At 39.7% G+C, this 25,778-nt stretch overlaps 1 protein-coding gene across 1 annotated transcript; it reads left to right on the top strand.

Annotated features, from left to right (window-relative positions):
- Nucleotides 1-7,128: 7,128 nt before the first annotated feature.
- On the top strand, nucleotides 7,129-25,497 carry LOC146547285 (calcitonin gene-related peptide type 1 receptor-like). The gene is made up of 13 exons (XM_085265122.1): nucleotides 7,129-7,289; nucleotides 11,849-11,924; nucleotides 13,035-13,188; nucleotides 13,442-13,552; nucleotides 13,922-14,034; nucleotides 14,128-14,222; nucleotides 15,830-15,953; nucleotides 16,046-16,199; nucleotides 16,285-16,345; nucleotides 16,434-16,494; nucleotides 17,952-18,164; nucleotides 18,250-18,291; nucleotides 21,522-25,497. The coding sequence occupies exons 2-13, from the start codon at nucleotides 11,856-11,858 to the stop codon at nucleotides 21,726-21,728; spliced, it is 1,404 nt and encodes a 467-aa protein (XP_085121248.1). The 5' UTR covers nucleotides 7,129-7,289; nucleotides 11,849-11,855; the 3' UTR covers nucleotides 21,729-25,497.
- Nucleotides 25,498-25,778: the final 281 nt, after the last annotated feature.

Here is a 25,778-nt window from a genome sequence, read left to right on the forward strand (position 1 = left end):
GCCCCCTCCGCACAGCACGCCGGTAGCGTCATCACGCAGACCTTTACGCAATTTACGTTACTATTTTTTTTATACAGACTGACAAAAATTAAGAAATTATCTTCCTTAATAATAAGAAACTGTTAAACGTTGAAATAATAAAGCTATTTATTTTAATGTTTGTATTTTTTAATCTCCTCGTATTTTATTTTGATTTGTATTCACCGAGAGAATGACTAACTTGAAATGCTTCCTCTTATCTTCATCAGTGCTCTTCAATTTGTAATATTATTTGTTAACAGGATTTCTGATTTGTTACTTTTCCACAGTTGACTTGTCTTGTTTTTACAATAATTTGCTTTGACTGCAGCCTTCAAAAAAATAAAAAAAAATAAAAAATAAAGACTGTATCTCTATATAACTTATATACAGTCAATGGCTGAGAGTTCAGCAGCAATATTCAATAAGTTTCCATCAGACTGGGTCCATGTTACCAGCCAAACGGGTAATCATAAGAAAGTTTTGAATTCCGTATGTACGTATTTGGGTGTTAAGGTGACATTTTTGCAAGAAAAAAAATTATATAATTAGTTATAAAAAAAACTGAACACGTATGTATTTAAAAAAGCATAAATAAATAACCGTGTTAGAGTTACTACAGCAACAGGTTGTAGCTCACTGTGCCATTTTTGAGCACAACGTTGGTGCTTTTGCCTCATTTTTAAATTAGTAATCCCAGTAGAACAGTCTAAGCAGAGACTTCAGTGCTTGGCAAACAATCAATAGAATCAATATAATTATAAAATAAATAAATAAATAAATGTCAACTTCAGGAAAAAACTTGACTTGATTTTGTGTCTTTAGGCTATTGTTAACAGCAAGCATGAGGTTAGTGCATATGTGTTTTTATTGAAGGGATTATTGCAAAGGAAAAAAAAACTTCTCCTGGGGAACTACTGCTCAAGACCACTTAGCAGTAGTTAACGGGATCTCGTTTGTAATGAGTTGGTGGAATGCTGCTCATAAATATGAGTAGGTGTTACTGACTTCTATATAATTATTTATTAAATACACAGAAGGAAAATTTTAAATAACAGTAATAAACTACTCGGTCTCTCTGACAAAAACATGGGAGTTTAGTTGAACCAGGAGGGGGCGATATTGCTCTTCTTACCATGAGTTACATGCAGGGTATTTCTTACAATATCAGTCACATTTATTTATTTATTTATTAAAAACTGCTGAACCCACTCAATTCAATTCAATTTCATTTATACAGAGGCGAATCACAACATTTTCCTCAAGGCGCTTTAGATTGAAGGGTAGAAAGCCTACAATAAAAAAGAAAAAACCTCAACAATCAGACTACCCCCTTTGAGCAAGCACTTGGCAACCGTGGGAAGGAAAAACTCACTTTTAACAGGTAGAAACCTCCGGCAGAACCAGGTTCCGGGAAGGGCGGCGATATGCTGCGACCTGTTGGGGGTGAGGGGAGGAAGACCGGACAAAAGACACGCTGTGGAAGAGATTAACAATAACTATTAATTAAATGCAGAGCGGTGTATAAACACGTATCTGATTCAGCCCTTAGTATATGCTCTATCAAAAAGTTCAGTTTTAAGCTTAATCTTAAAAGTAGAAAGAGTGTCTGTCTCCTAAATCCAAAATAGGAGCTCAATAGAAATAAGACACTTCATGGGGGCAGCTGAACCTTGTGCATAACAAATATTGAAAACTCATGCCTGTTGTAGACAAAAACCTAAAAACATTGAATGTGTACTTCTGTCTTATTTAGGTCATTTTTGTAGTCGCAGAAAATCATTTGAATTCATTTTATCCTTAAATTATTTTAACTCTCTATGGCAATGATTTCAAATTTTCAGACAAAAAAATATTTCAACCTACTTTTTGGGAGCTTGGGCTCCTTGTTCATATGTGAATCAATACATTCGTCCTTCCCACCAACAGAACTTGGTTTGTTGCCTCAGGGATGATGATATTAGTCTTAGCAGTAGCTAGCATGGATATTTGGCCCCTGAAAGGACCCACTCCCAGAGGTCAAAGGTCAAATCATCTGCTACTCATAATTTTACTTAACACTGAGGTGTTTTGTGTCACAAAATAAGTAAAGAAATGAAAAATAAATTTAAGGGACAGTGTGATCACCTAAAATTTGCCTTGGTTTGAGCTCCATAAAGCAGGGATACCAAACTCAATCACAGAAAGCGAAAAAACTGAAATGACGCTTTAACGTTTAGGCCAAACAGGATGAACATTTATTAAATAGACCAAAGGTCACCGTGTTTTGAACAGAACTGTGAAGAGAAAGCCATCATCCAGAAAAGCATTAGAGTCTTTAAGTGATGATGTGATGAACCCTGCTTCCAGGCCCCAACTACTTTGCATTTAATTGGCTGTTGTGTTTTTAACATATCTTAATGGTTTGTATCTTGTTCTATTTAATCTCAACAAGCCCCTAAAAACAGTGAGTAATCACTGTCGGCCTCTCTCGGTTTTTATTACCGCTATTCATTTTAAAGCTCAGCTTTTAAACCCTTATGATGTAACTACAGTCCAGCCCATGCAGCAGTATATTAATGACTAACCTCATATACTGTGGATGGATTATCTCAGTTGTTCTCATAACTGAAGTTTGGTCAATTTACAGCATCCTGCCATGCGACTGTATTTGTCCCTAACCATCGGGAACTCTAACTTTTATCAAGTCGAAGAAGTTAGCCTTTGTCCTCCAGATTCACTGTTATATTATGCTAACATAGCTGTGTTGCTAGCGATCACGTAGCTCATTATTATAAACCAGCTAGCCCAACTTCAGTAACCCTACAAACGTCACTGCTGTTTATTTTCCTGTCTTCATTTATGTCAGAAGCAGAGCTGTATGTTTTAATTTGTTTCAGAAATCTGTCAGTCAGAACATGGTACATTATATTCAGATGGAAACTAGTGAACTAACTCACCTGCTAACTTCTAACTCCGTAAAATTTCATAATTCTGTTTTCATAGATGCCTGGATGTTGATCTTAATTGTTACACCTGGTAGAGCAGCCACACCCTTAATTTTATTACAGATGAAAGAATTTAGACAGTTTTTTTTAAACTCTCAGTGATGCCGCAGTGATCGTTTGACTTATGGACCTGCAGCAGAGTTTGGGCCCAGACACAGCAAATTACGTCAGACTTAAAGATCCGATAGTCTGGTATCTCCTCGCTATGTTCAGTTAAAACGCATTTATGCAGCAGGACATGAGAAGAACTTTAACACAAAATAACACGTTGTCGCGTAACATCTTAGACATAAAATTGACATTAAAAAACAAAGCAAAATAGCACGGTCAAACTGTAACACAATGACAAATGATAAAACACCCCTGAGCAATCCGGCTTCCACAGTCCCACAGTACAGGCTGCATGTCTTATATAATATATTTTCTTTACACAGGACATCATCAATAATAACACGAAAAAGTTCTCTTCTCTCCTTAGAGTTTGGTCTTTTCTCTTGGCATTTTGTGCCATGGTACAGCATGTGGCTCAGAGGGTGAGGAATAATCCACGGGACCGGGAGTCAGAGATGATGTTTGGGGCTGATGGTCAATCTGTGGCAAAGCTCTTGAAATGGAGACCAGTCCAAATTGCTGCTCTACAATGTTAGATCAGTTTTTAAAGTTACTTACACACTTGATTTCAGTCTCAACAATCCGGGGAAGGTATCCGCAAATTTATTCATAACTTTGCTTTGGTAGCAGCATCGCTCTCTCTGCAAAACAGATAACTGACACACAGGGGTGTGTCTAAATGAGAACATGCCCAGCAAACACTTAACTCTCTCTCAGTCAAATAGCATGAATATTATTAAGTCTAATTACTGTGTAGCTCTGCTTGTTTTCTTTTAGGTGTGACTGAAGCTACTGCTGTCAGTAAAATTAATGTCCTTGTCTGTTCTAAGGTTGCTGTTGTGGCAGAGATTGGAGGGAGCACTGTTGATGAAACCACAAGAAGAATGATGCCCTTCATTACTGTAAGTGCTCTTTTCAGGCAATATAATTTCGTTGGGCGCCATGGAAAGCGAGAATTTTGAGGGCTTAAAGTTTTTGAAGTGCTATATGGTAAGCTCATTAGTTGTAAGATATTTTCTTGATGTTTGAATAACAGATGCTCACTACAGCTGTAGTCGTTCTGCCAAACAATTTAATCAGTCACTTAAGTTTTTTTATACTCTGATTTTGCATTTATGTAAGATTTTATGCAGTGTCACAGTATAAATATAAGCATGTTTAAAAGGGAAAAGACAACGACAGCTGTGTCTTTAGATTCAGTAATATAGTCTCACTTTCTTGTGGTCAATATCCGTGCTTTACAGGCAGCTTGAAAAAAATGCTCTTACCAGCCAGATGAAGAAAAAAGAGGCAGAAAAGGCAGGTTTATTGGTGCAAGAGCTAGAGGAGGAACCCGCATGGCAAGGGCACAGTGACTTGTGCAAGAGTGGTATACCTTAGTGACTAGGTTTAGATAGACTGTACAAACTGTGGAGGTAAAATTAATTACAACTGACTGACAACTGACTTAAAACTCACTGACTCTGATGCTGCTGCCCGAACAAATGGCTGGAAAGCAGATTGAAATTTCCACAAGAGACTTGGAGAAGATATTCCGCATCTTGGTGTAGACATTAAAGTAGTCGTTCCCAAACTTTATCTGATGGCCCTATTATATATTCGGTGCCCACCTGGCACACACCTCAAGAAGTAGAATCTGTTCTCTTTTTGTTTGATGTAGTCGTTGTTACATTTCCAGACTTCTCCCTCCTTTCTCAGCATATAAACCGTGCTTTGTTTAGTCCTGTTCCTCCTGAAATCCACAATCATCCATTCTTTTGTGTTCATTATGAGGTGATTGTTTCTGCACCATGCAACAAACTGGTTAACCACTTGCCTGTTCTAAGCTTTGTCCATCACTGAGACACTGTCTTTTAAACAGTTGTCTTCAATTCAGATGATATAAGGTAAAATATTTCTCATTAACTTGATTTTTGAGCGCCTACTTGGTTAATCCTTTTGTAAATAGCTTTTCTGTTGCCATGTGAGTTCAGTGTAGGGGGTCAAACAACTTGATCAGCACAACCTCCAAAACAACTCAAGTAGTATCGTAAATCTGATGTTGTTTGTTAAAAAAGGCACTAATATTTTTTTTCCAGGACCAATGATCGGTGAATGAGTGAAAAGCTGTGGTTCGCTGCATTTCTTTTTCTTTTAAACTGTATCACATTGATTTGTTATTTTTTTGTGTATACATTGGACATATTAGTTAATATGTTATAAACAAAAAAAGTATTATATTAAAAAAAGCATACTGTTAAAATGTCATATTAGTCTGTATAAATAAAAAAGATAAACTGTCTTTGTTGTACAGGTGATTTAAATTATAGCTTACTGTATTATCCAAAATCCCATCTGGACAAACACACTTGGGGCCACCATGGAAACTGAGGACAAAAATAGCTGGGTCCCAGGCGGGTAACCGAAGTGGGTCCGAAATATCAAACATGCTTCTACCCATCTGGGCCACACACATGTTCTTTTGGCTGGGCCTGATTTGATTAATCCAATTGGACAAACACATTTTGGGCCACCATGGAAACAGAGGAAAAAATTAGCTGGTTTCCCAAGTGGGCCCCAAATATTAGCCCTGCTACTCCACATTTGGGCCCCACTTGTGTGTGTTGACTGGGTGGGGTGTTCCACTGAATTTATTTTCTAGGTTTTAAACATATTAAGAAGAAAAAAGACTAATGAAAAGACTTCGAACGCTTGTTAATGACCCAGACAAAGTGTGTACACAACCATTTACCTAAAAATGCAATCTGCCTTTGGTGGTTAGCAACTGTGACATTCAGTAGTGCCCTCATTGTTTTGACACACAAAACAAAAACAAATGACTCACCTGCACACCAACTACACAAAACCATACAAAAAACTACACCCTCAAAACATGCCAAATTACACAAACCTCAAAACTCAATATAGCGCGCTCTTTCGCGCTGATGCACAGTGTGCAGGGGTGTTCCAGTCATCTTAAATACACGATGATTCCCCAGAGGTAACAACCAAGTTTAACTTTTTGCCTTTAACTTTCTTAGCATAAAGAGTGAACACACAGGATGATTTTATTTTTGTCACCAGGTGGTGTTGAGGTCTGAATCTGAGGGCAGCTCCTGTAATCACAAAGAGAAACGAATCATCACAGTCTCTCAAATGTGAAGTTCATCTCTCACAGCTGGAATAAAGCTGAACCCTCGCTGTCCTCTCACACTTAAGGATCTGAAGTTCCCTTTTTTCAATTCTGTTGACAGCTGTGAACTGTTTGTTAAAAAGGCCAAAACTCTATGTACATACAGATTATCTTGTATAATATTTATCCACAGTGTGTGGTACAGTTATGTCAACATCGATCAAAATCTCTGAGGAATGTTTCCAGCATCTGATAAAGTGGTCAGTGAATGTAAATTGTAAAATCTCACAGAACAGCTCGTGCTCTTACAGATTACCAGTCTAATACATAAGATGAGCTACAGCCCACATTGCTTTCGATCTACTGATTTTGTTCCACACAAATGTGTGATGTGGTTTCAGTTATGTTTAAAGATAAATTCCCATAGATTTAAATCAAGGATGTATGGAGTGCCGGCTCTATTTATTATTTTTGCCCAGCAGAGGTCGCCTTTGTTAAGGAATTAAAACCTTCATGCTCTTTGGTTCGGTTTCTGCAGTTAAATAAATAAATAAAAAAGGTCCAAATGCACAGTGATTTATTATATATTGCGTCATTTTATTGTTTTTCGTCCTGCTTCCACTCATCATAAGGTCGCCGATGAGTGCTATACATTTGCAGTCATTTCTTAAGGCTATAAAACTCTCTATGCAGTAAAGCTACAGGTAGCAATAAATCCGTTGTTCAGTCACAGCACTTACATCCTCACATCCTTCATCTATATGATTAATGTCCAGCTGCGTTGTAATGCTCATCGTTGCTCTCCTGGGATGTCTCGTCACAGCAGACAAGCGTGTGATGTCATCAGCAGCTCCAGTCAGTCCGTTTTTATCAGGACAGCCCAGCTCAGTGTCGCCTGTGTCTCCGGTGTGAAACAAGCAGTGGAGATCTGCCCCTGGAAACAAAAAAGGGGGATCAGGGTTGTTTCATTGTTTTCCTTTATCAGCAAAGCCAAACTCTCAGACTGAAGGATTACTCCTGACTCTGGCAACTCTGAGTTTTGTTTCTTCTTTTGTGTGAAGGTAAGCTCTTGGAACTTGTACTTGCACTCTGGTCAAGATGCTGAAAACGGGTCAAAATGTTCATTGCTTAATGTCACGTTGTTGTCATATCAGGCACGAGCACAGAAAGAAATTAAAATGTGTGAATGATGTGGAAGAATTAAAAGACAAGCTGAAAAAAACAAACAAACAAACGTCAAGTCCAATTTGAACTGTTTAAAATGTTGGTGGGAGCTTATGGTGTGACATGAGTCCACAACATATTTACCGACTTACCAAAGTGATGCAGTAAAATCACTTATTAGCCACTTTATTAGGTACATGTGCTAGTACCGGGCTGGACTCTTTCTCTTCAGACCTGCCTTCTTACTAGCACAGATTCAACAAGATGCTGGAAACAATCCTCAGAGATTTGGGGCCATATTGACTTCATAGCATGTCAAGCATGGGTACACTGTGGTCATAAATGGATGGACATGGTCAGCAACAAAACTCAGGCAGGCTGTGGTGTTTAAATGATGCTCAACTGGTGCTGAGGGGGCCAAAGTGTGCCGAAGAACTATCCCCCACACCATAAGACCAGCAGCCTGACTGTTGATACGAGGCAGCATGGATAAATGCGGTTATCAGAGAAAAAAACATTTTTCAATCTTCTATTTTCCACTTGGGGTAAATTTGAATTGTAGCCACATTTCCTGTTCTTAGCTGACAGGAGTTACACCCAACATGGTCTTCTGCTGCTAGTAAGATGCTTTTCTGCACACCTTGGTCGCAACAAGCACAGTGTTGGGTAAGTTACTTTAAATTAGTAACTTAGTTACATTACTAGTTACTTCTATCAAATGTAACTCAGTTACTTCAAGTTACTCGTTACTTTCAAAGTAACTAGTTACTAGGGAAAGTAACTTTGGTTTTAAGTTAATTTTAACTTCTTTGTGCCCCCCTTTCCCTGTTAATGCCCTACCTGGCCCCCTGGCAAAACTTTGCTAGACCCGCCCCTGCACAGTTACCAGCTGTCAGCTACATAAAAAAGGATCCTGGGGTTATTTGTCTCTCAGAAACAGTTCATAACTTCCCTTCAACTCATTCATGTCACCTAAAAGGTAAACCTGTTTCTCCATCACCTGTTCAGTTTTGATGATTCAATAAGGACATCTCCTGTTTTCATTATAACTTCTTACCTGAAGTTCAGTTCACCTGACACTCGGACCGGCAGCCGCCTCAGGTCTCTCCTCCTCCTCCCTCCCCTTCCTCTCATCCACCTGCCGGCCTCCACCACTTGCTAATGTTACTGAATCTGTGGAAGCTCCGCGATAGCCACCACACGAAGTAACGAATAACGAGCCTATCTAAATCCCAGTAACGAGTAACGCGTTCCTGATTTTGGCATAATAACTAGTTACTGTGCTCGTTACCACAATAATAACGTAGTTACTGTAACGCGTTACTTAATAACCCGTTAGTCCCAACACTGGCAACAAGTTATGCAGGATGGTCATTCTCCTCTGAAGGCATTTTCACTCAGACAACTGCCGCTCATTGCATATTTTCTCCTCTTCAGATCACTCTCTGTAAACCCTAGCGATGGTTGTGTAGGAAAATCCCAGCAGATAAGCAGTTTCTGAAATTCACAGACCACCAACAGCCACGAGGCATTCAAAATTGTTTTCTTCCAAGTTCTGTTGCTCAATTTGAACTTGAGCAGGTTGTCATGATCAGGTCTGGACACCTAAATATGTTGAGCTACTGCCGATGAAATGTACAGGTGTACCTAATAAAGTGGCGGGTGACTGTATATGCTTTCTGTAACACCTAACAAAAAGCTGCAATAGCATGAGTGGGAAAAACACAGATTTCCAGGACAGGACGGTGTTTTCAGTGAAGGGCATTTCTCATGTAGAAGTGGTTAAATCTCTGAGTTCTCACACAAATGGATTACACACCAAGGGAGTGACTGCACGAATAGATATTGGATGTCTTTTTTGCATAGCAGCAGGAAATCATACTGCATGTAGTGTTTTCCCTTTTTTTGGGTGTGTTCAAGAGGATATTAATCTGTTAAAGTGACAAAGATTTCCTGAATTAGCAGCCAGAGGAGGTGGAAATTAATTACATTTGTGCTGCAAGATTATAGATGGGTTGTATGACACTGACATACTGAGAGGAGAAACTCAGAAAGAGTTTGATGTCGAGAGAGACTTTCTGGTGCTGCATTAAACTGTAGATATGAAAGGTAGACTCATTAATGACAGTTTATGAGGTGGTGCAAATGCTTTAATGTAATCAACAGCTTTAAAGTTATTGTGCAACGCCTTTGTCACCGAAGACACAGACTTTGGTTTTAGACTACCCAGCTCAACGTTTGACTTTTTCCTGCCAAAGCAGGTTTAACCCTGTTATTTAGTTTAGTTACAAACGTGAATCTTCATCTATTAGCATCTGCAAGAAACATTTAAGAGGATTTAAAATATTTTCTGTTAGGGTACAGTTTTCTGGCCCTTTAAGGCCTGCGTGAAGATCAAAATTGGCATGGTAAGTTACTTTTACTTAAGCTGTAGGCTATAGGCATTAATTTATGTGACATAAATTTAATATTTATGTTTTAATTTGCTTCTCTATTTATTAACCTTTCTCTCCCCTTGATGTATTTACTGTTGCATTTAATATTTCAGTTTTTATTGCATTATTAATTTTTTTTAATACTAAATATATTCTTATACATATGTTCAACCACAGTTTGCAGTGAGGTAAAAAGTGAATTAAAAAAAAAGTCTTGCAAACATAAGAAAAGTTGTTGTTGTAGTTAAATTAAAATATCTCTAAGTAGCAGCTGCTTTGATGTTAGCTTCTTCTATGCTACAGTCCTGTGCAGAAGTCATGAGCCAATCCCCGTTTCTTTATATTTTTCTAGGAAAATGGGAAATGGGTGGAGGGATTTATTGTAACAAACGTGTAATTACAGTGTGTAAGGCAAAAACAGAGTTTGTACAATTCAAAGCTCTTCTTTGGATGTTTCTGCCTTTTGTTCTGTTCTCTGTCAACATGATCCCACACTGCTCCGGTAATGCTGGGGTCCAGGTTTTGGGGAGGCCAATCCATGACTGATAGAGCTCCACTGTGTGTTTTTCTATACAAGTATGATTTTATTGCATTGGCAGTGTGTTTGGGATGATTGTCATGCTAAAAAATGAAGCTGCTGCCAATCAGATGCTTTCAAGATGGTTTTGCACGATGGTACTTTTCTGTGTTCGTAATTCATTAATTTTGACAAGATCTCCAACACCACTGGCTGAAATGCAGGACTTTGGGGTTTTTCCTGTTACTGTATGTGAAATGACATCCTGTTCATCTGCTGTAGATAGTTTTGTTTCTTTAGACCTGCCACTTCTTTTGTCCTCTGACACACTGCACAATATGCTGAGATATGCTGAAATTTTGAAGTAACAGCTTTTTGAGAATCACTTTGTTCTTGCAAAAATACAATGTTATGTCAGACTGTGTTATCTTTGGCATTTTTTATAGATTCAACTAAAGCTATGTGAACAAACGATGTGTTTTTGTGACAGGCTGCTAACAACAAAGTGCCTAAAGATACAATTTAAAATGGTTTCTTTGCTGAGTTATGTGTTATGTAGCCACAACACTGGTTCATCCCTTGAGTTAGGAGACTTTTTTGTGCTTGAATGATTGTGAAGTAGCTTAACAAACAAAAAAAGCATTCTTCTGAAAACGGGTGAAAAAGCAGCCACTGTGCCTCCAAAAATGTATTTCTGGCTCCTTGGAAGCAAAATAGAAAGAAATGAGGGGCTCCAGACGTTTGCACAGCACTACATGTGTCAGGAAAAACTGAGCTTCTTGTTGACTGAAGGATACATGCTTTTTTAATGTACGAACCACACTAGGTTCAAGAGCTTCTGCCACACCAACTGTACAGGTATTTGACGTGGTGATGTCTTCTGGCTAAACTTTGGTTAAACCTGCTCACGGTGCTTAATAAGCATGCAGGAAGGAAGGAAAGGAGAACGGAGGAAGCAACAGGTCAAATCTGTAACCTCATCGTCCAAAAAAGGAGAGGACTGCTCATTACAAGTTAAAAACATGAAGCTACAAGCATTTCCCTCTCAGTTTCAAAGGATGGGGGACCTGATATTGGCTTTGAAAGATAATTAGAAGGCAAAATTACAAATGTAATAGTAAAAATAATAATACGAAGATACCAAATTTTAATGCTAAATGTGTTATTTTATGGTCCTGGCAGTACAGAGCACGTGAGTTTGTTTCCAGCTCCTGTCAGCACATTGTGTGCTGGATCAGCCCAGCAGCTGCTGCAGCTCAGGAAGTGTTGTTGTTATTATCGGGCCTTTGGGAGAAAACTATTTGGGATAGTGGTGACATTTTTACCTGTTCCTCCAACACTAATAAAAATAACATCTAACGAAGTATAAAAATATCGTCCAGTCTAATGGCGAGTGTCCAAAGGCTATGCTTTTAATCTGTATGCGACCAGCACCTGTAATATGTTGTGTGCATATTTGGAGAAATTTCTTTCCTCAGCTGCAACTCTTGTGACTTTTCTTTAGGAAACGTATGAAGATCAGAGCGCACATGGATCTGAGCTACATCGTGCTACTCCTGGTCCTGTGCTCCCTCAACAAGGTACTTAAATGTTTTCCTTTACTATTGATAACAGGGACAACAGTCTGGTACATATTTATGAGTTGAGCATTAACTGTCACACCATGAGTTGATGTTTTAAGGTTTTTTTTAGTAAAGAAAATGATAAATTGACCCTGCTGGAATAAATGATATATCTTGAGAGCATTTTCCTTTTTTTAATGTCAGATAAATGTTCCCAGATGTATCACAGAGTGTTGAATTTGCATTTGAAAAATAATCTCAGCTATTTAAAATAAACTTCATGCAAACTCGTTGTTTCTAACAAACAACTCTCTGTCAAAATACAGTAAACTCTTTTTTTTATTGGCTAAGTTTGGCTCTTTTGATTGACTGTTGCTTCCCTAAAGTTACAGAACTTGTAGTAGATCAAGTCAGAGCACAGCCACAGTAAACAGAAAGCAGAGTCTCTTTTGGTTCTAGGGTTTCACCTCTCAATAAAAATATTCTCGTGCTCAGCAGGTAAATACAACCTCACAACATGACAAATTTACATCGTGTCAGTATTTATTTATCACAAACGGAGCCACAGTTAGCACGTTAAATGTAAAAGTTCAAGACACTAAAATTAGAAAAAGAATGACCAAGTATGGTTTGTTTGGAAAGATTACCAGAAGAAAGTGTCTTCTCTCTAAAACTAACACAACAGCTCGGCTTAGGCTTGTAAAGCTGCACCGGAACAAACCACCAAACTTCTGGAACAGTGCCCTTTGAACAGATGAGACCAGTGCGATGATTGGCCATAATGCACAAAGCCAAAAACCTCATACCAGCTGTCAGCACAGTGGTGGAGGGGTCATGATATGAGCTTGTTTTACAGCCCAATAGAGTCCAATGTGAGAAACTCTGTCTGGCAACTAAAGCTTTTTACTGTAAGAGTATAACTTCCAAGCTAAACGTATGGGATAACAGTTGAGTAGATGGCTAAATTATGTATAAAAAGTCAATTATTTTGCTTTGAGTATAGCACGAAAGGTGCTTTAATGAATAGGTTCTCCGTATGAGAGATAAACAGGATGGGACGAGTTGAGGAACACCAGCTCGAATGGTTGAATTACACATTTTTGACATTTGCAAATTTTGTGTTTCCAGATGCTGGTGGAGGCAACAGCTAAAGACGCTCACAAGGAACCAGCGAATCATTCAGTGAACCATGGAGATCTGTTGAGACTGTCTAAAATCACCATGGCCCAGTACAGATGTTTCCAGAGGATAACAGAGTCGCAGCACAAAACAAAAACGACTGGTGAGCAGTGGTAGACATGCACAGTATCACACCATAAAAATACTCAATGGCATGTAAAAGTTCTGCATAAATGCAGTAAATGCTGCAGGTATAATCTGTATATGTACCTAAAGAATTGTGTATTTTGTATTACAGTACTAAAATCTATTAATATGACTATAAAAATAATTAAAATGAAAGGAAAAGCAGAACTGAACTTTCATGCCTTTCTTCTTTAACGTGATTTTGCCGGTCTGTCTTCTGCCTCTGTTAGCGGAGCCGATGTGCAACATGACGTGGGACGGCTGGCTGTGCTGGGATGAAACTAAAGCTGGCGTTAAAGAGCAGAACTGTCCAGACTACTTTGATGATTTTGATACACACGGTAAATCTCTGTGCCCTCTGTGATTTCATATAACGTCATTAACCTTGAGCGTTCACATTATTTTTCCTTTATGTCATTAGGGTTGTTAAACTGAGAGCTGTAAAATCACTATAGACGGTATCGATCAGTCAATCAATAAATGATTCGAACTTTTATGCAGTTTGAATTAAAGCTTCGGCTGCTGCCTGGGCTACATCCTGCTTGGCCTGTCGGTACCTGTCAGCTGCTTCTGAAGTCCCACAGGGTTACCAAGCCTGGACTCCTCCTTTAGCTTGATGGCACTCTCCCCCTCTGCTGTCCACCTTCTGTTTAACAGTCCCAAAGTATCAACATAATAAAATGACGATTTATTTTCAAATCTGCTCACAGTGATGGCTCAAAAAGTTTGCACAGAGACTGGAGAGTGGGCACGGCATCCGGAGAGCAACAGGACGTGGACCAACTACACAAACTGCAAAGCCAACTTCACACATCACGGAGAGGTAAAAGTGACCAAAGTACAATAAAATCAGTAAAGCACAATAGAAGTCGATAGCCAATAATTAATGCAAACCTGTATGTATTGTGTTTTGTAGCAGGCAACAATGACTCACTTCTACTTGGTTATGATCGGTCATGGACTTTCGCTGCTGTCTTTGCTGATTTCACTGGGAATTTTTTTCCATTTTAAGTAAGTCTGGCACTGTTCTTGTTTATATTTTATAGTATATTATTTTATATTTTATCTTTTGTATTGCTCTTACTGTGATTAGTTAAGATTTTGTACACCCACTTTATTAGGTACAGAACTCAAATGCAAAGCAAATATCTTGGCAACAAATCACGTGGCAGCAACTCAATCCATTTAGGCGTGTAGACGTGCCTGCTGAAGTGAAAACTGAGGATCGCTCATTTAAGTAACTTGAATGTGATATGGTTGTTGATGCCAGACAGGGGGGACTGAGTATTTCAGAAAATGCTCAGCTTTTTGCCACACAGCAATCTCTAGAGTTTACATAGAGTGATCGGGGGGGGGGGGGGGGGGGGGGGGGGGGGTCTGTTTCAGTTCTCTGGGTGACGATGTCTTGAGAGAAGAATGGCTTTAGTGCTTAAAGCTGCTAAGAAAGCAACAATAACTCAAATAACCACTTGTCGTAACCAAGCTATGCAGAAAAACACCTCAGTCTTGAGACAGATGATTTACAGCAGCAGTTGTAAGCCACTCCTGTCAACTAAGAACACGAGGTTGAGGCTACAATTCACCAAAATTGGACAATAAAAGAAGAAAAAGAAAGATGTTGCCTGGTCTGATGAGTCCTGCTTTGACATTAACATGGTGTGGTCAGAATGATGAAAACCACATGAAAGCATATCCGTGCTTTCATCCATCCTTCCTAATATCAGCAGTTCAGGCTTGTGGTGGTGTCATGGTGTGGGGGTATTTTCTTTCCATACTTTGGGCCACTTAGTAACAACTGAGCATCTTTTAAACGCCACAGCCTTCCTGAGTATTGTTGCTGACAATGTCTATCCCCTTATGATAACAGTGTACCCATCTTCTCTGCATTTTCACTCTGAATTGTTTTGTAATAAGTAGCAGAGGCTTGTAATGCTGACAACAGAAAGCAAGGAGTCAATGGAGACAAGTCACATACAACAAATGAGACCAAGTTTCATTGTAAATTTATGTTAACTGCATAAATGTGTTGAAAAGTCTTGGGACTTAAATTAAAGAAAAAGGTTAATTACTAAAAAGTTTTCAAACTTTCAATCCCAGTATTTCATGTCCCATAGAATTTGCTAAATTCTGTTTTTTATTCCCTTAAATCTCCACAATTTAAATTGCCATAGATAGTTTTTCTTCTTGGTAGCTTTAATACATTTAATTTTCCTATCTCATCAGGGCCATTTAGAAACCCAAGTTTTAGATAACATTATTAGTTTGTTATTACTAACTTTCAATGCAGGAGAAACTAGATTTAGATCTTGCACATTCACAGCAGTTAACAGCTGTTTAAAGGCTATCAAGCTGACATCTGAAAGTGCCCGAAATTGTTAGAAAGAAATCCCTAAGTAATAATAATAATAATAAATTACAAAATGCATTCCTTATTGCAACAATATACATCTATGCATGAACATCCGTCCATTTCTGATGCAGTTTTTGGCATGATGCCTGGACCTGTTTTGACTGGGGAGATGGGGTCGGTGTCTCAGTGGTGCTTGTTGTGACCTTATGGACAAATCTGTGATTCAAAAGTAAAAATCTAATGTGTCTTCTTTTCTAATAACCATCAGGAGTCTGAGCTGCCAAAGGATAACTCTCCACAAAAACCTCTTTCTCTCCTTCATACTTAACTCGATTGCGACCGTTATTGTGCTCACAATGTTAGCGAAGCAAGGACACAAATATGCTGACTCTGTGAGTGACCTGCTTTTCCACCTTTTATATTGGATAGTAACTCAGGCTCCATTTGTTTGAGTCGTGTAAAAACACGTTTTGTTTTCCTTCAGATAAGCTGCACACTGATGGAGTTTATCCATATGTACCTGATGAGCTGTAACTACTTCTGGATGCTTTGTGAGGGCATCTACCTGCATACTCTGATAGTTGTGGCTGTGTTTGCAGAAGAACAGCATCTCCTTTGGTATTATCTGCTGGGTTGGGGTAAGTTAAAGACATGTGAATATTTATGCGTGCATACTTCCTGGCTATCAAACACAAATGTCACTCAACATTATTGATTTCACAGGCTTTCCAATCATGCCGGCAGTGATATACTCAATAGCGCGTAACTTTTACTACAGTGACAAGTGAGTCTTTGGATTCACACATCCTTTCAACAGATATCACGTGTTCCCATCCCATCTGGATATAATGATCTGATCTGTTCCCTCACAGGTGCACCATAAACACTTCCTTGCTTTACATTATCCATGGACCCATCTGTGCTGCATTGGTGGTGAGTACTAAACTCTGTTTCACGTGTTTGTTGGTGCTAGTCGGGCTTGTCTGAGTACTTCAGCAGCTACTGATCTGCTGGGATTTTCCCAAAGAACCATGATGGTCTGAAAAAGAGAAAATGTCCAGTTAGCGGCAGTTCTCTGGGTGAAAATACTTTGTTGATGTCAAAGGTCAGAGAAGAATGGTCAGACTGCTTTGAACTGACAGGAAGAGGAAAATAACTCTAATAACCACTTGTTACAACCAAGGTACGCAGGAGAGCATCTTAATAGCAGCAGAAGACCACACCAGTCTGTCCTGTCAGTTAAGAACAGGAAACCGAGTCTACAATCCATCCTTATAGGATCACCTTACATCAATGTGTCAGGCTGCTGATGGTGGTGTAATGATATTCAAGATATTTTCTTTGCGCATTTGGGCCCCTAAGCACCAAAGTATTGCTGCTGACCATGTCCATCCCTTTATGACCACAGTGCACACATTTTTTGATGACTGCAGAATAAAAAATCTCAGATCATCTCAGTATATTTTCTTGAACATGATAATAAGTTCACTGTACTCTAGTGGCCTGCACAGCCACCAGACCTCGATCCAACAGAGCATCTTTGGGCTGTGCAGCTGATAAATCTGAAGCAACTGTGTCATACTGTCATGTCAACATGGATCCAAAATCTCTGAGGAGTGTTTCCAGCACTTTGTTGAATCTGTCTCATGCAGAAATAACCTGGGTGGCTGTAGCTTAGAGGGTACAGTAGCTCACTTACTAAATGAAAGGTTGGGGATTTGATCTCTGGCTATCCAAATATTCTTGGACAAGATGCTAGCTCCAAGTTGCTTGCGAGTGTTAATGTTATATAGAACGGAGCATATGAAAAGAGGTAAATGGGTGAATGACGCATTTCCAATCTTTGAGTACTTATGTGGAGTAGAAAAGCACTTCACAAGAACCAGTTCATTGATTCCCAGTACTTCCATACCAACTGCATTGAAAGCAAACAATACCACTTTATATGCTAAAGTAAATTATGACCAACAAACTTTGACAATTTTCAGTTGACTTGATGTAAACATTGCACTGATGATATACAATGCACAAAATAATTCAAGCTGTATTAAGAAGAAAGTATGGACTTGGAGGCAAAGGTATGTTAAAGAAGGCAGGGGTCAAAAGAAATTTACAAAAAAACAACACATCTATCTGGTAAAGAGGTAAAATTGTGGAAGCTGTCATAAGGAATTAAGATGGTGTACTTCACTATATACGCTAATTTATAAAACTCTAGAACCACCTATTGTCCTTATATCTTGTACGCTATGTATTTTGCTTTATGAGCAGGCTTTCTGAAGGTCTGGCACAGGTTTTCTTTCGGTGTTGACTTGATAAGAACTATCCTGTCCTTTTAATCTGCGTCTGATATTTCAATAAAAAGTTGTGTGTGCCTACTTTGACTCCAGGTGAACCTTTTCTTCCTGCTGAACATCGTTCGGGTTCTCATCACCAAGCTGCGAGTGACACACCAGGCCGAATCCAGCCTCTACATGAGGGCTGTGAGAGCCACCCTCATTCTCATCCCTCTTCTCGGTATCCAGTTTGTCCTGCTCCCATATAAACCTGATGGCCACTCTGAGATCTATCACTACATCATGAACATCCTGATGCACTACCAGGTCAGTCCATGCATCGGAGAAAGAGGCATAATAATGTTAATATTAGCACATATTTTACGTAATAAACTTTCTTTGTTTTATTCAGGGTCTCTTGGTTTCGACAATATTCTGCTTCTTCAACGGGGAGGTGAGTAATTGAGCAAATTAATAAATGAACAGTTGCCGATTCTTCCATAAAAAATAATTAATTGCCTTTATTGTCACTATACAGTTGTACAATGAGATACAGAGCATCTCCTACTCAGTGTAAACATGCTGGGGGGGGGGGGGGTACAGTTCTGCAGCGTTATGTACATATGGTCAATATTAACATAGGGAAAAACATATATATATACATACATATAAAATGTACAATATACAAGACGTAAGTGATATGTAATAAATAGTGTTATGTATATACAGTTGAGTTGTTGCACATAGAATTGGTATTGCACAGTGGTGGTCCTTAGAGGAAGTGGGAAGTGGGGGGCTGTGCTATCTGTGCATGTGTGAGTTCAGGGTGGTTATCGCTTTGGGGAAGAAACTGTTTTTGAGTCTGTGGGTTTTTGTGCTGATGCACCTGTAGCACTTCCCTGAGGGAAGCAGGCTGAACATGTTGAAGCCAGGCTGGGAGCTGTCCTTGATAATGTTTGCTGCTCTGCTGAGGCAGCGGGAGGAATAAATGTCCATCAGGGAGGGGAGAGGGCAGCCGATGATCTTTTGTGCTGTCTTGACCACACTCTGAAGCCTCACTCTATCTGCTTTGGTGCAGCTGCCGTACCATGCCGTGATGCAGTAGGTTAGCAGGCTCTCAATGGACGAGCGGTAGAAGGTCAGCAGCAGGTTGGAGTTCAGCTTGTACTTCCTGAGGACTCTCAGGAAGTGCAGCCGCTGTTGGGCCTTCTTGATGACCGCTGAGATGTTTCCTGTCGAGGAGATGTCAGCAGAGATGAGGACACCAAGGAACCGGAAAGTGTGGACCCTCTCCACACACTCCCCGTTGATGTAGAGGGGGCCAAGTCGGTGCTATGTCTCCTGAAGTCAACAATGAGCTCTTTGGTTTTCTTAGTGTTCAGTGCCAGGTTGTTTTCTGAACACCATGCTGCCAGCTTCAGGACTTCCTCTCTGTACTCTGCCTCGGCTCCCTTCGAGATGAGTCCGACTACCGTGGTGTCATCAGCAAACTTGATGATGAGAGTGTTGTTGTGGGTCGAACTGCAGTCGTGGGTGTAGAGAGAATACAGGAGGGGGCTCAGCACACAGCCCTGTGGGGAGCCGGTGCTCAGTGTGCGAGTGGAGGAGAGATGAGGGCCGAGTCTTACAGTCTGGGGCCGGTTTGTGAGGAAATCCTTTATCCAGGCACATATGAGAGGAGGGAGGCCAAGAGTGACCAGTTTGGTGATGAGGATGTCCGGGATGATTGTATTAAAGGCTGAGCTGTAGTCTACAAAGAGCATTCGGACGTAGCTTTGCCGCTGCTCTAGGTGACTCAGCACAGCGTGGAGGGCTGTGGCGATGGCGTCTTCTGTGGATCTGTTTGCACGGTATGCAAACTGGTGGGGGTCGAATTCTGGGGGGAGGTAATCCTTGATGTGCTGAAGGACTATTCTCTCAAAGCATTTCATGATTACCGGTGTGAGGGCCACAGGGCGGTAATCATTCAGGCTGGAGATGGGAGACTTCTTCGGCACTGGGATGATTGTGGCTGATTTTAGACAGGATGGGATGGCTGCCTGATTCAGTGAGAGGCTGAAGAGTCTGGTGAAGATGAGGGTGAGCTGGTGTGCGCATGCTAAGCAGATGAAAGTTATGGGGCAGATTTCCATTTGCTAGTAGCTTTTCCCTGGAATTCCCACTAAGCGGTCAAAGAAAATTCTGCTCTGAAGGACACCATCATTAGTGAGACTGGTTTATTGACGATGTGACTGCTGATAGGAGTAGCAGGAGTAATCTTTAAGTTTGCAGAGCTATAGTCTTAAAGAAACTGGATATTATTCAGATGATAAGTTAGCTGACCTAAAGCCAAGAAAAACATATTGAGGGATGAAATGCGGCACTTAGTGAGGTCCATGAGTTATAGATTTGATTACATCCAAGTCTTTAAACAATTCCTTTACATATAAAATTACCTTAGTTTGTTCAACTTAAATGAAAATTGGCGACTGTGTATAAAAATTGTTGTAATTCCTCAACAGTTAATGTAGAAATGTTTGTAAAACCCCTTGAATTAAAGTTGAAAGTCTGCACTTTAATCACCTCTTGATTGTTTGATTTAAGAACCACTGTTGTTATATACAGAGTCAAAATCACAAAAATAAAAAAAGGTTCTCATGTTATAATGAATCGAGTGATTGGAGTTAAAATGTGCAGCTATGCTCAAACACATCGACTCATGCTGGGCACGAACGTTGTGGTTGAGGATTTCTTCAAAGACTTTGTGACTGTACAGTATACACATTTAATGACTTTGGAAAAAAAGGTTTGAGTGTACAGTTTTCTCTGACCACACAGTGCCAAAATGTACATTTTGACTCATTCCAGAAACTTGATGTTAGCCTGCTTTAATTATTCCGAAACCAGTTTTAATGTGTGTTTGCGATCATTGTCCTGTTGGACCCACCCAACTGTGTCTAAGTTTTAACTGCCTAGCTTTTGATTTGAGGTGAAGTTGATTAATTTGGAGGTAGTACTTCTCGTTCATTATTCCAACCATTTTGTGCAAAACTTTTTTGCAACACTGGCAACAAAACAGCCCCAGAACATGATGCTACCACCACTGTGCTTGACAGCTGGTACAGTGTTCCTAGCTTTGAAAGCCTCACAATTACTCCTCCAAACATACCTCTTGTTACTGTGGCCAAACAGCTCAATCTTTTAATCCAACCATGAAGCTTTTTTGCTCGTCAATGTGAGCAGCAGCAAATCTTAGTCTAGCTTAAAGGTGTCGATTTTGGAACAGCGATGTCTTTCTTGGTCAGCTCAGCCCATGTAAAACAGGCGTTACTGTGGACAGTGATGCTGATGTTTCAGTAGTTTCTAGTTCTTGAAATTCCAAAAATAAATTAAAATTTGTTTATCCTGTTCTTGTTTTGTTTTTTTTTAAGTTATGAAATATGTATGCTGTGCAATCACTCTACCCTGGAAAAAGAACAGTTCAATGAAATCATTAAAAGCACATCATTGCCATGACAGTCATGCCCATGATGAGTGAAAGTGAACTTCTGACCCCGACTGCATGAATTGTGCTCTGTTTTCTTCCAAATAGAGCACAAAGCGAGTGTTCGCCCAGGGCACCAAACAGGCTAGGACCGCCCTTGGAGATAAGTCCAACCACCAGCACGGATTTTTCTCTCATCGTCTTTGTTCCTCCTCTTGCAGGTTCAGAGCATTCTCCGGAGATACTGGAATCAACAGCGGATGCAGTTTGTCGGTACTTTCGCCAACGCTGACATCTTCCGCTCGGCCTCCTACGTGGCGTCGTCGCTGACCGAAGTCCACCGATGCTACAGCATCGAGAGTCACACTGAGCACATGAACGGCAAGAGCTACTCAGACATATTCCGATCGGACAGCCCTTTTGTGTGAAGCTCTTCAGGTTCATGACTTACTGTTTTCCTCTCCTCCCAAGGTTTTTGAGAAATAACACAGGTATTTCTTCCATTTTCAAAGCAAAAAACTAAACCAAAAGACACCCTCCCATATTTCACTTCATTAGAAGGACTGTGAGAACAAAGACTTAAGATCCTATGAGGATAATGCCATCAAACAACAATAAAGTGTACTGCACTGTGCAGATAACCTAGGGAATATTTCTTTTTTGTATTATGCGGATATCTTTTCTGGGCATTTTCAAGAGCTTGATGGAATTTAAAAGTAGACGGTAAACTAAGTGAAATACTGCTTCCTCTATCATCACTCCTTCTGACACTTCAAGTTTCATGGAGGAGCTCAGTGTCGCAGCTGTTTGCTGTTAAGCTGAATAGCGAGCATGAAGAGCAAGAAGTTTTATTTATATTATTTGTAGTGGTTATCAATGGCATTTGTAAAGTATATGTAAAATAACGTAAACTAAAATAGAAACGGATAAAAAGACACATTCAAAAATAACCTGCTCGCTTTGCAAAATGTCAATTATGCTTTAGCTGTTTGTCAAATAAAGATATGCGGCATGGGACGAGGACTGAACTCAACTTTGAGGTAAATTTTCTATTTATGTAGTTCTTGTTTTCTGAGTGAGGTCCACAAAATAATTTTGCCTGGCTTGGCGACAGCTCCAGTCTCTATTAAGTTAATACTTAATAGATAAGTATACTGGTTTGGCTCACTGTTGTTGTATTCCAAAATGCTGGAGACGTGATTGATATGTTTGTACTTAAATTTGATTGTGTATGAATGACATGTTGTAAGGGACTTAACATAATGTTGTTTTCATTAGTTTCAGTTATAAACCATTCGTTGTATATAGCAATATTGTCACATAAACTCCTAACTTCTGGATCACTTATTTCACACAATGCACTGATAATTATTGTCATTCTCACTGTTACTGTCATTTAAATCAAGTAAATGGGGGGAAACTGTATATGTCTGAGGTTAAAAGACAAAACTGTCCTGTAGAGCTGCTGGTTCTGGCCTTTAAAAACAGGAAGCACCTTTCCACTGCAGGTTTTCGGTGCAGGTGCAAGGTGGTGTGAAACTTTATAGGACAACATGGGGGAAACAACAATGAAAGCCAATAGGTTTGTCTAGGATCACAAGCGTGAGGCTGTCATGTAGAAGTCGACAGCATAGCTCGCAGGTCTGATATAAGGAAAATATAATTTTAAAATGCTTTAAACCTCAATCCTTTTGCAAAAGAGTTGCAATTGGTTGAAAAAAGTATTTCCAGCTCTATTGAGGCTTTACTTAACTGCCAAACATGTGATGCATGGCAATGTAGAGTCAGATGGCCCCAGCCTAGAGACCAGTTTGCAACCTCCTTGCAACCACAATGCAAACTACAGGCAATTTGCTCGTGACAAAAACAATCATAAGGAGGGTTTTGGTCTCTCTTTGTGATCGATTTCACCTGGCAGCAGGCAGCAACCTCCAGTAATCACTCTCTAACCAGTGGGGAAATCTATTTTTTTCACTTGCAACAGGCGGTTGTGTCCATGTAGCAGATAATTCTAGAGCAATGTGAACACAGAGAAATCTTTGGGAAAACAGCTCTTGGCTGTTACAGTCTACATGGTGAGGTTTTGTTTGAGTTGCTTGAGAGGACACACAGAACTTTGCTGTTCTTTAATTTTATGCTAGATTTTTTTATAATGGCATTTGTTCTGAATTTAACAAATAAGGACCCTCGGCAGTGTTCTAGAAGTATTTGCACTGGAGTGGGTACTTTTTGTGGGAAAGTTTCGGGCAATTTAGTTTCCAAAGGGAACAAATTTTCCTACCAGTGTCTTCTACAACTTATTAATTAAATCTTGCTAAAGCAATTCTAAGTAATTTTTTAAAATATTGCATGACAATGAATCCTCTAGTATGCAGTGCTTTGTGTCTCAGAAGAACAAACTGCACCTTGCTGTTAAAGAAATCTTTGACACTGGCTTATATTATAACATTTTATTCTTGGATTCTCAGCTTTGATTTCTTGAATTAGTAGTTTGGGATTTGCAAAGTACTTTTTTGGTGAGAATGAGAAGACTGACATACATGATTGTGTTTCCTTTGTAAATAATAAATGGCCTGCATTTGTATAGCGCTTTTCTAGTCCCTAAGGACCCCAAAGCGCTTTACACTACATTCAGTCATCCACCCATTCACACACAGGCGATAGCAAGCTACATTGTAGCCACAGCTGCCCTGGGACGCACTGACAGAGGCGAGGCTGCCGGACACAGGCGCCACCGGGCCCTCTGACCACCACCAGTAGGTAAACATGGGGTTAGTATCTTGCCCAAGGATATTTGGCATGCAGCCAGGATGCAGCCTGGGATCGAACCACCGACCTTCTGATTAGTGGCTGACCTGCTCTGCCACCTGAGCTACAGCCACCCAATAATAAATATCAAGCTGAAATATAGCTAGCTAAAGTTAGCTGGTAACCTAATGGCTAATTTTTGACAGAGCCATGCTAGGTGTTCGATTCCCTGATGAAGCTAACCGGCTAAAATTCCTCTGGCCCTGGTGGTTATGGCTACATAACCATGGCTATTTCTCATCTCTGCATGAGTGAGAAAACATGTTGTTACAAAAACTATGCTACCAGGTGATTACCATGAAAGTTTCCTTACAAACATAGCACGCTATACTGGTCATAATTTGACAGGATTGCTTTGTGGTCACAAAATATCCAGAACGCAGAGATTTTTTTTGCAATGTAAGCAGTCTATATATGATGTATTTTACAGGCCTTTGATGTCACATTAGTCAGAGTAATGTTTTTATATTAGGTCTCAGTCACAGACCAAGAAACCAGTTCCTGACCCCCTTGTAAACTCCAGTCGCTAGGGGAAAATGTGTATTGGAGAATAGTTGCTGGAGGTTGCTTGTCGTTGCTAGGTGCTGCACCAAAAACACCTCATCACAATTTTGGCTGCTGGCATAATGTCACAGTCATGCATAGTTTGAATGCAAGACGGTGACCTGAACACTCATCAACTACTAGTCGAGAGCTGGTAAAAATCTGAAAAAGTGCAACACAAACAGGAAATAGAGAACATTCCCCTTCAAAGTAAAAGTTATGAATTACCAGCTTCAACTTAGAAGACAAATGGTTCCATTTAGCACTGCACTTTTCACAGTTTTGGAGAGTAGTTGTTGAGTGTTTGCAGACTAGTTGGCATCTTACATGCACTACAAGTGATTGCAACTATCCGCCAGGGACTATAGCATAGAGAATTTTTCATGCAGCACTGCCGGTTGTTTCTCCTGCCAGTTGTCACCAACCACTTACCACCCTGTAGGGGAATACACATTTTTTTCTCATGGTTCCCAAATGGTTGCAGACTGGTCTCTCAGAACTGTGTGACTGTGGCCTTACGCCCTCAGATCCACTGTTTTTAGAATGTAAATGTAGTGTATTGACAACCTGACTGGAAAGCTGGTCTTATCGTTTCACATAAGTGTTACATATTTTGAAACTTTAAAGCAGATGTAAAACATGAATACAAGACCAAAATTTTTGTTTTGTGTCAGAGAGAAGAGCTTAAGTAATTTGGGCTGTTGTACAGTTTGTATTTTGTGGCTTTTTTTCATTCAGTTTTTTGTGATTTATTTGTTTTGTAACATTTTTCTGGATAAATCCTAACAGCACTCATTTAAACTGGAGAAACAATGCTGTAAATAAAAATAAGCTGATTTAAACTGAGATGCAAGACCATCTTTATCCATCTTTAACCATCTTAACCATCTTTCCCACATATTTATTTAAGGGTGGGATTTCCTTGACTTCAGAAAGTGTTTCCCACTGCAATGAATATTGTTTCCACACAAAGCAGGGTGTGTTACTGTCTGCTTCTCATCCAGAATGTATGTGAGCAGGTACCATTAGGAAGTCCCAAAGGAAAAAGACTATATCTGTACTTACAGCGCATACTTTATTAATTTCAAAGGAGAGAAGCTGTAAAAGCACTTAACCGGCTACTTTTC

Source organism: Mchenga conophoros, linkage group LG23 (genome assembly GCF_057382185.1).
Source record: "Mchenga conophoros isolate Kocher_MC1m ecotype Shallow Benthic linkage group LG23, M_conophoros_male_GT1.1, whole genome shotgun sequence".
NCBI lineage: Eukaryota > Metazoa > Chordata > Actinopteri > Cichliformes > Cichlidae > Mchenga > Mchenga conophoros.

Excerpts from the sequence above, each read along its gene's own strand:
- LOC146547285 (XM_085265122.1), top strand. The coding sequence starts at position 11,856 with ATGAAGATCAGAGCGCACATGGATCTGAGCTACATCGTGCTACTCCTG. Across the intron at positions 13,189-13,441 it reads GCACAAAACAAAAACGACTG|CGGAGCCGATGTGCAACATG; the intron begins GTGAGCAGTGGT and ends TGCCTCTGTTAG. Across the intron at positions 15,954-16,045 it reads GACACAAATATGCTGACTCT|ATAAGCTGCACACTGATGGA; the intron begins GTGAGTGACCTG and ends GTTTTCCTTCAG.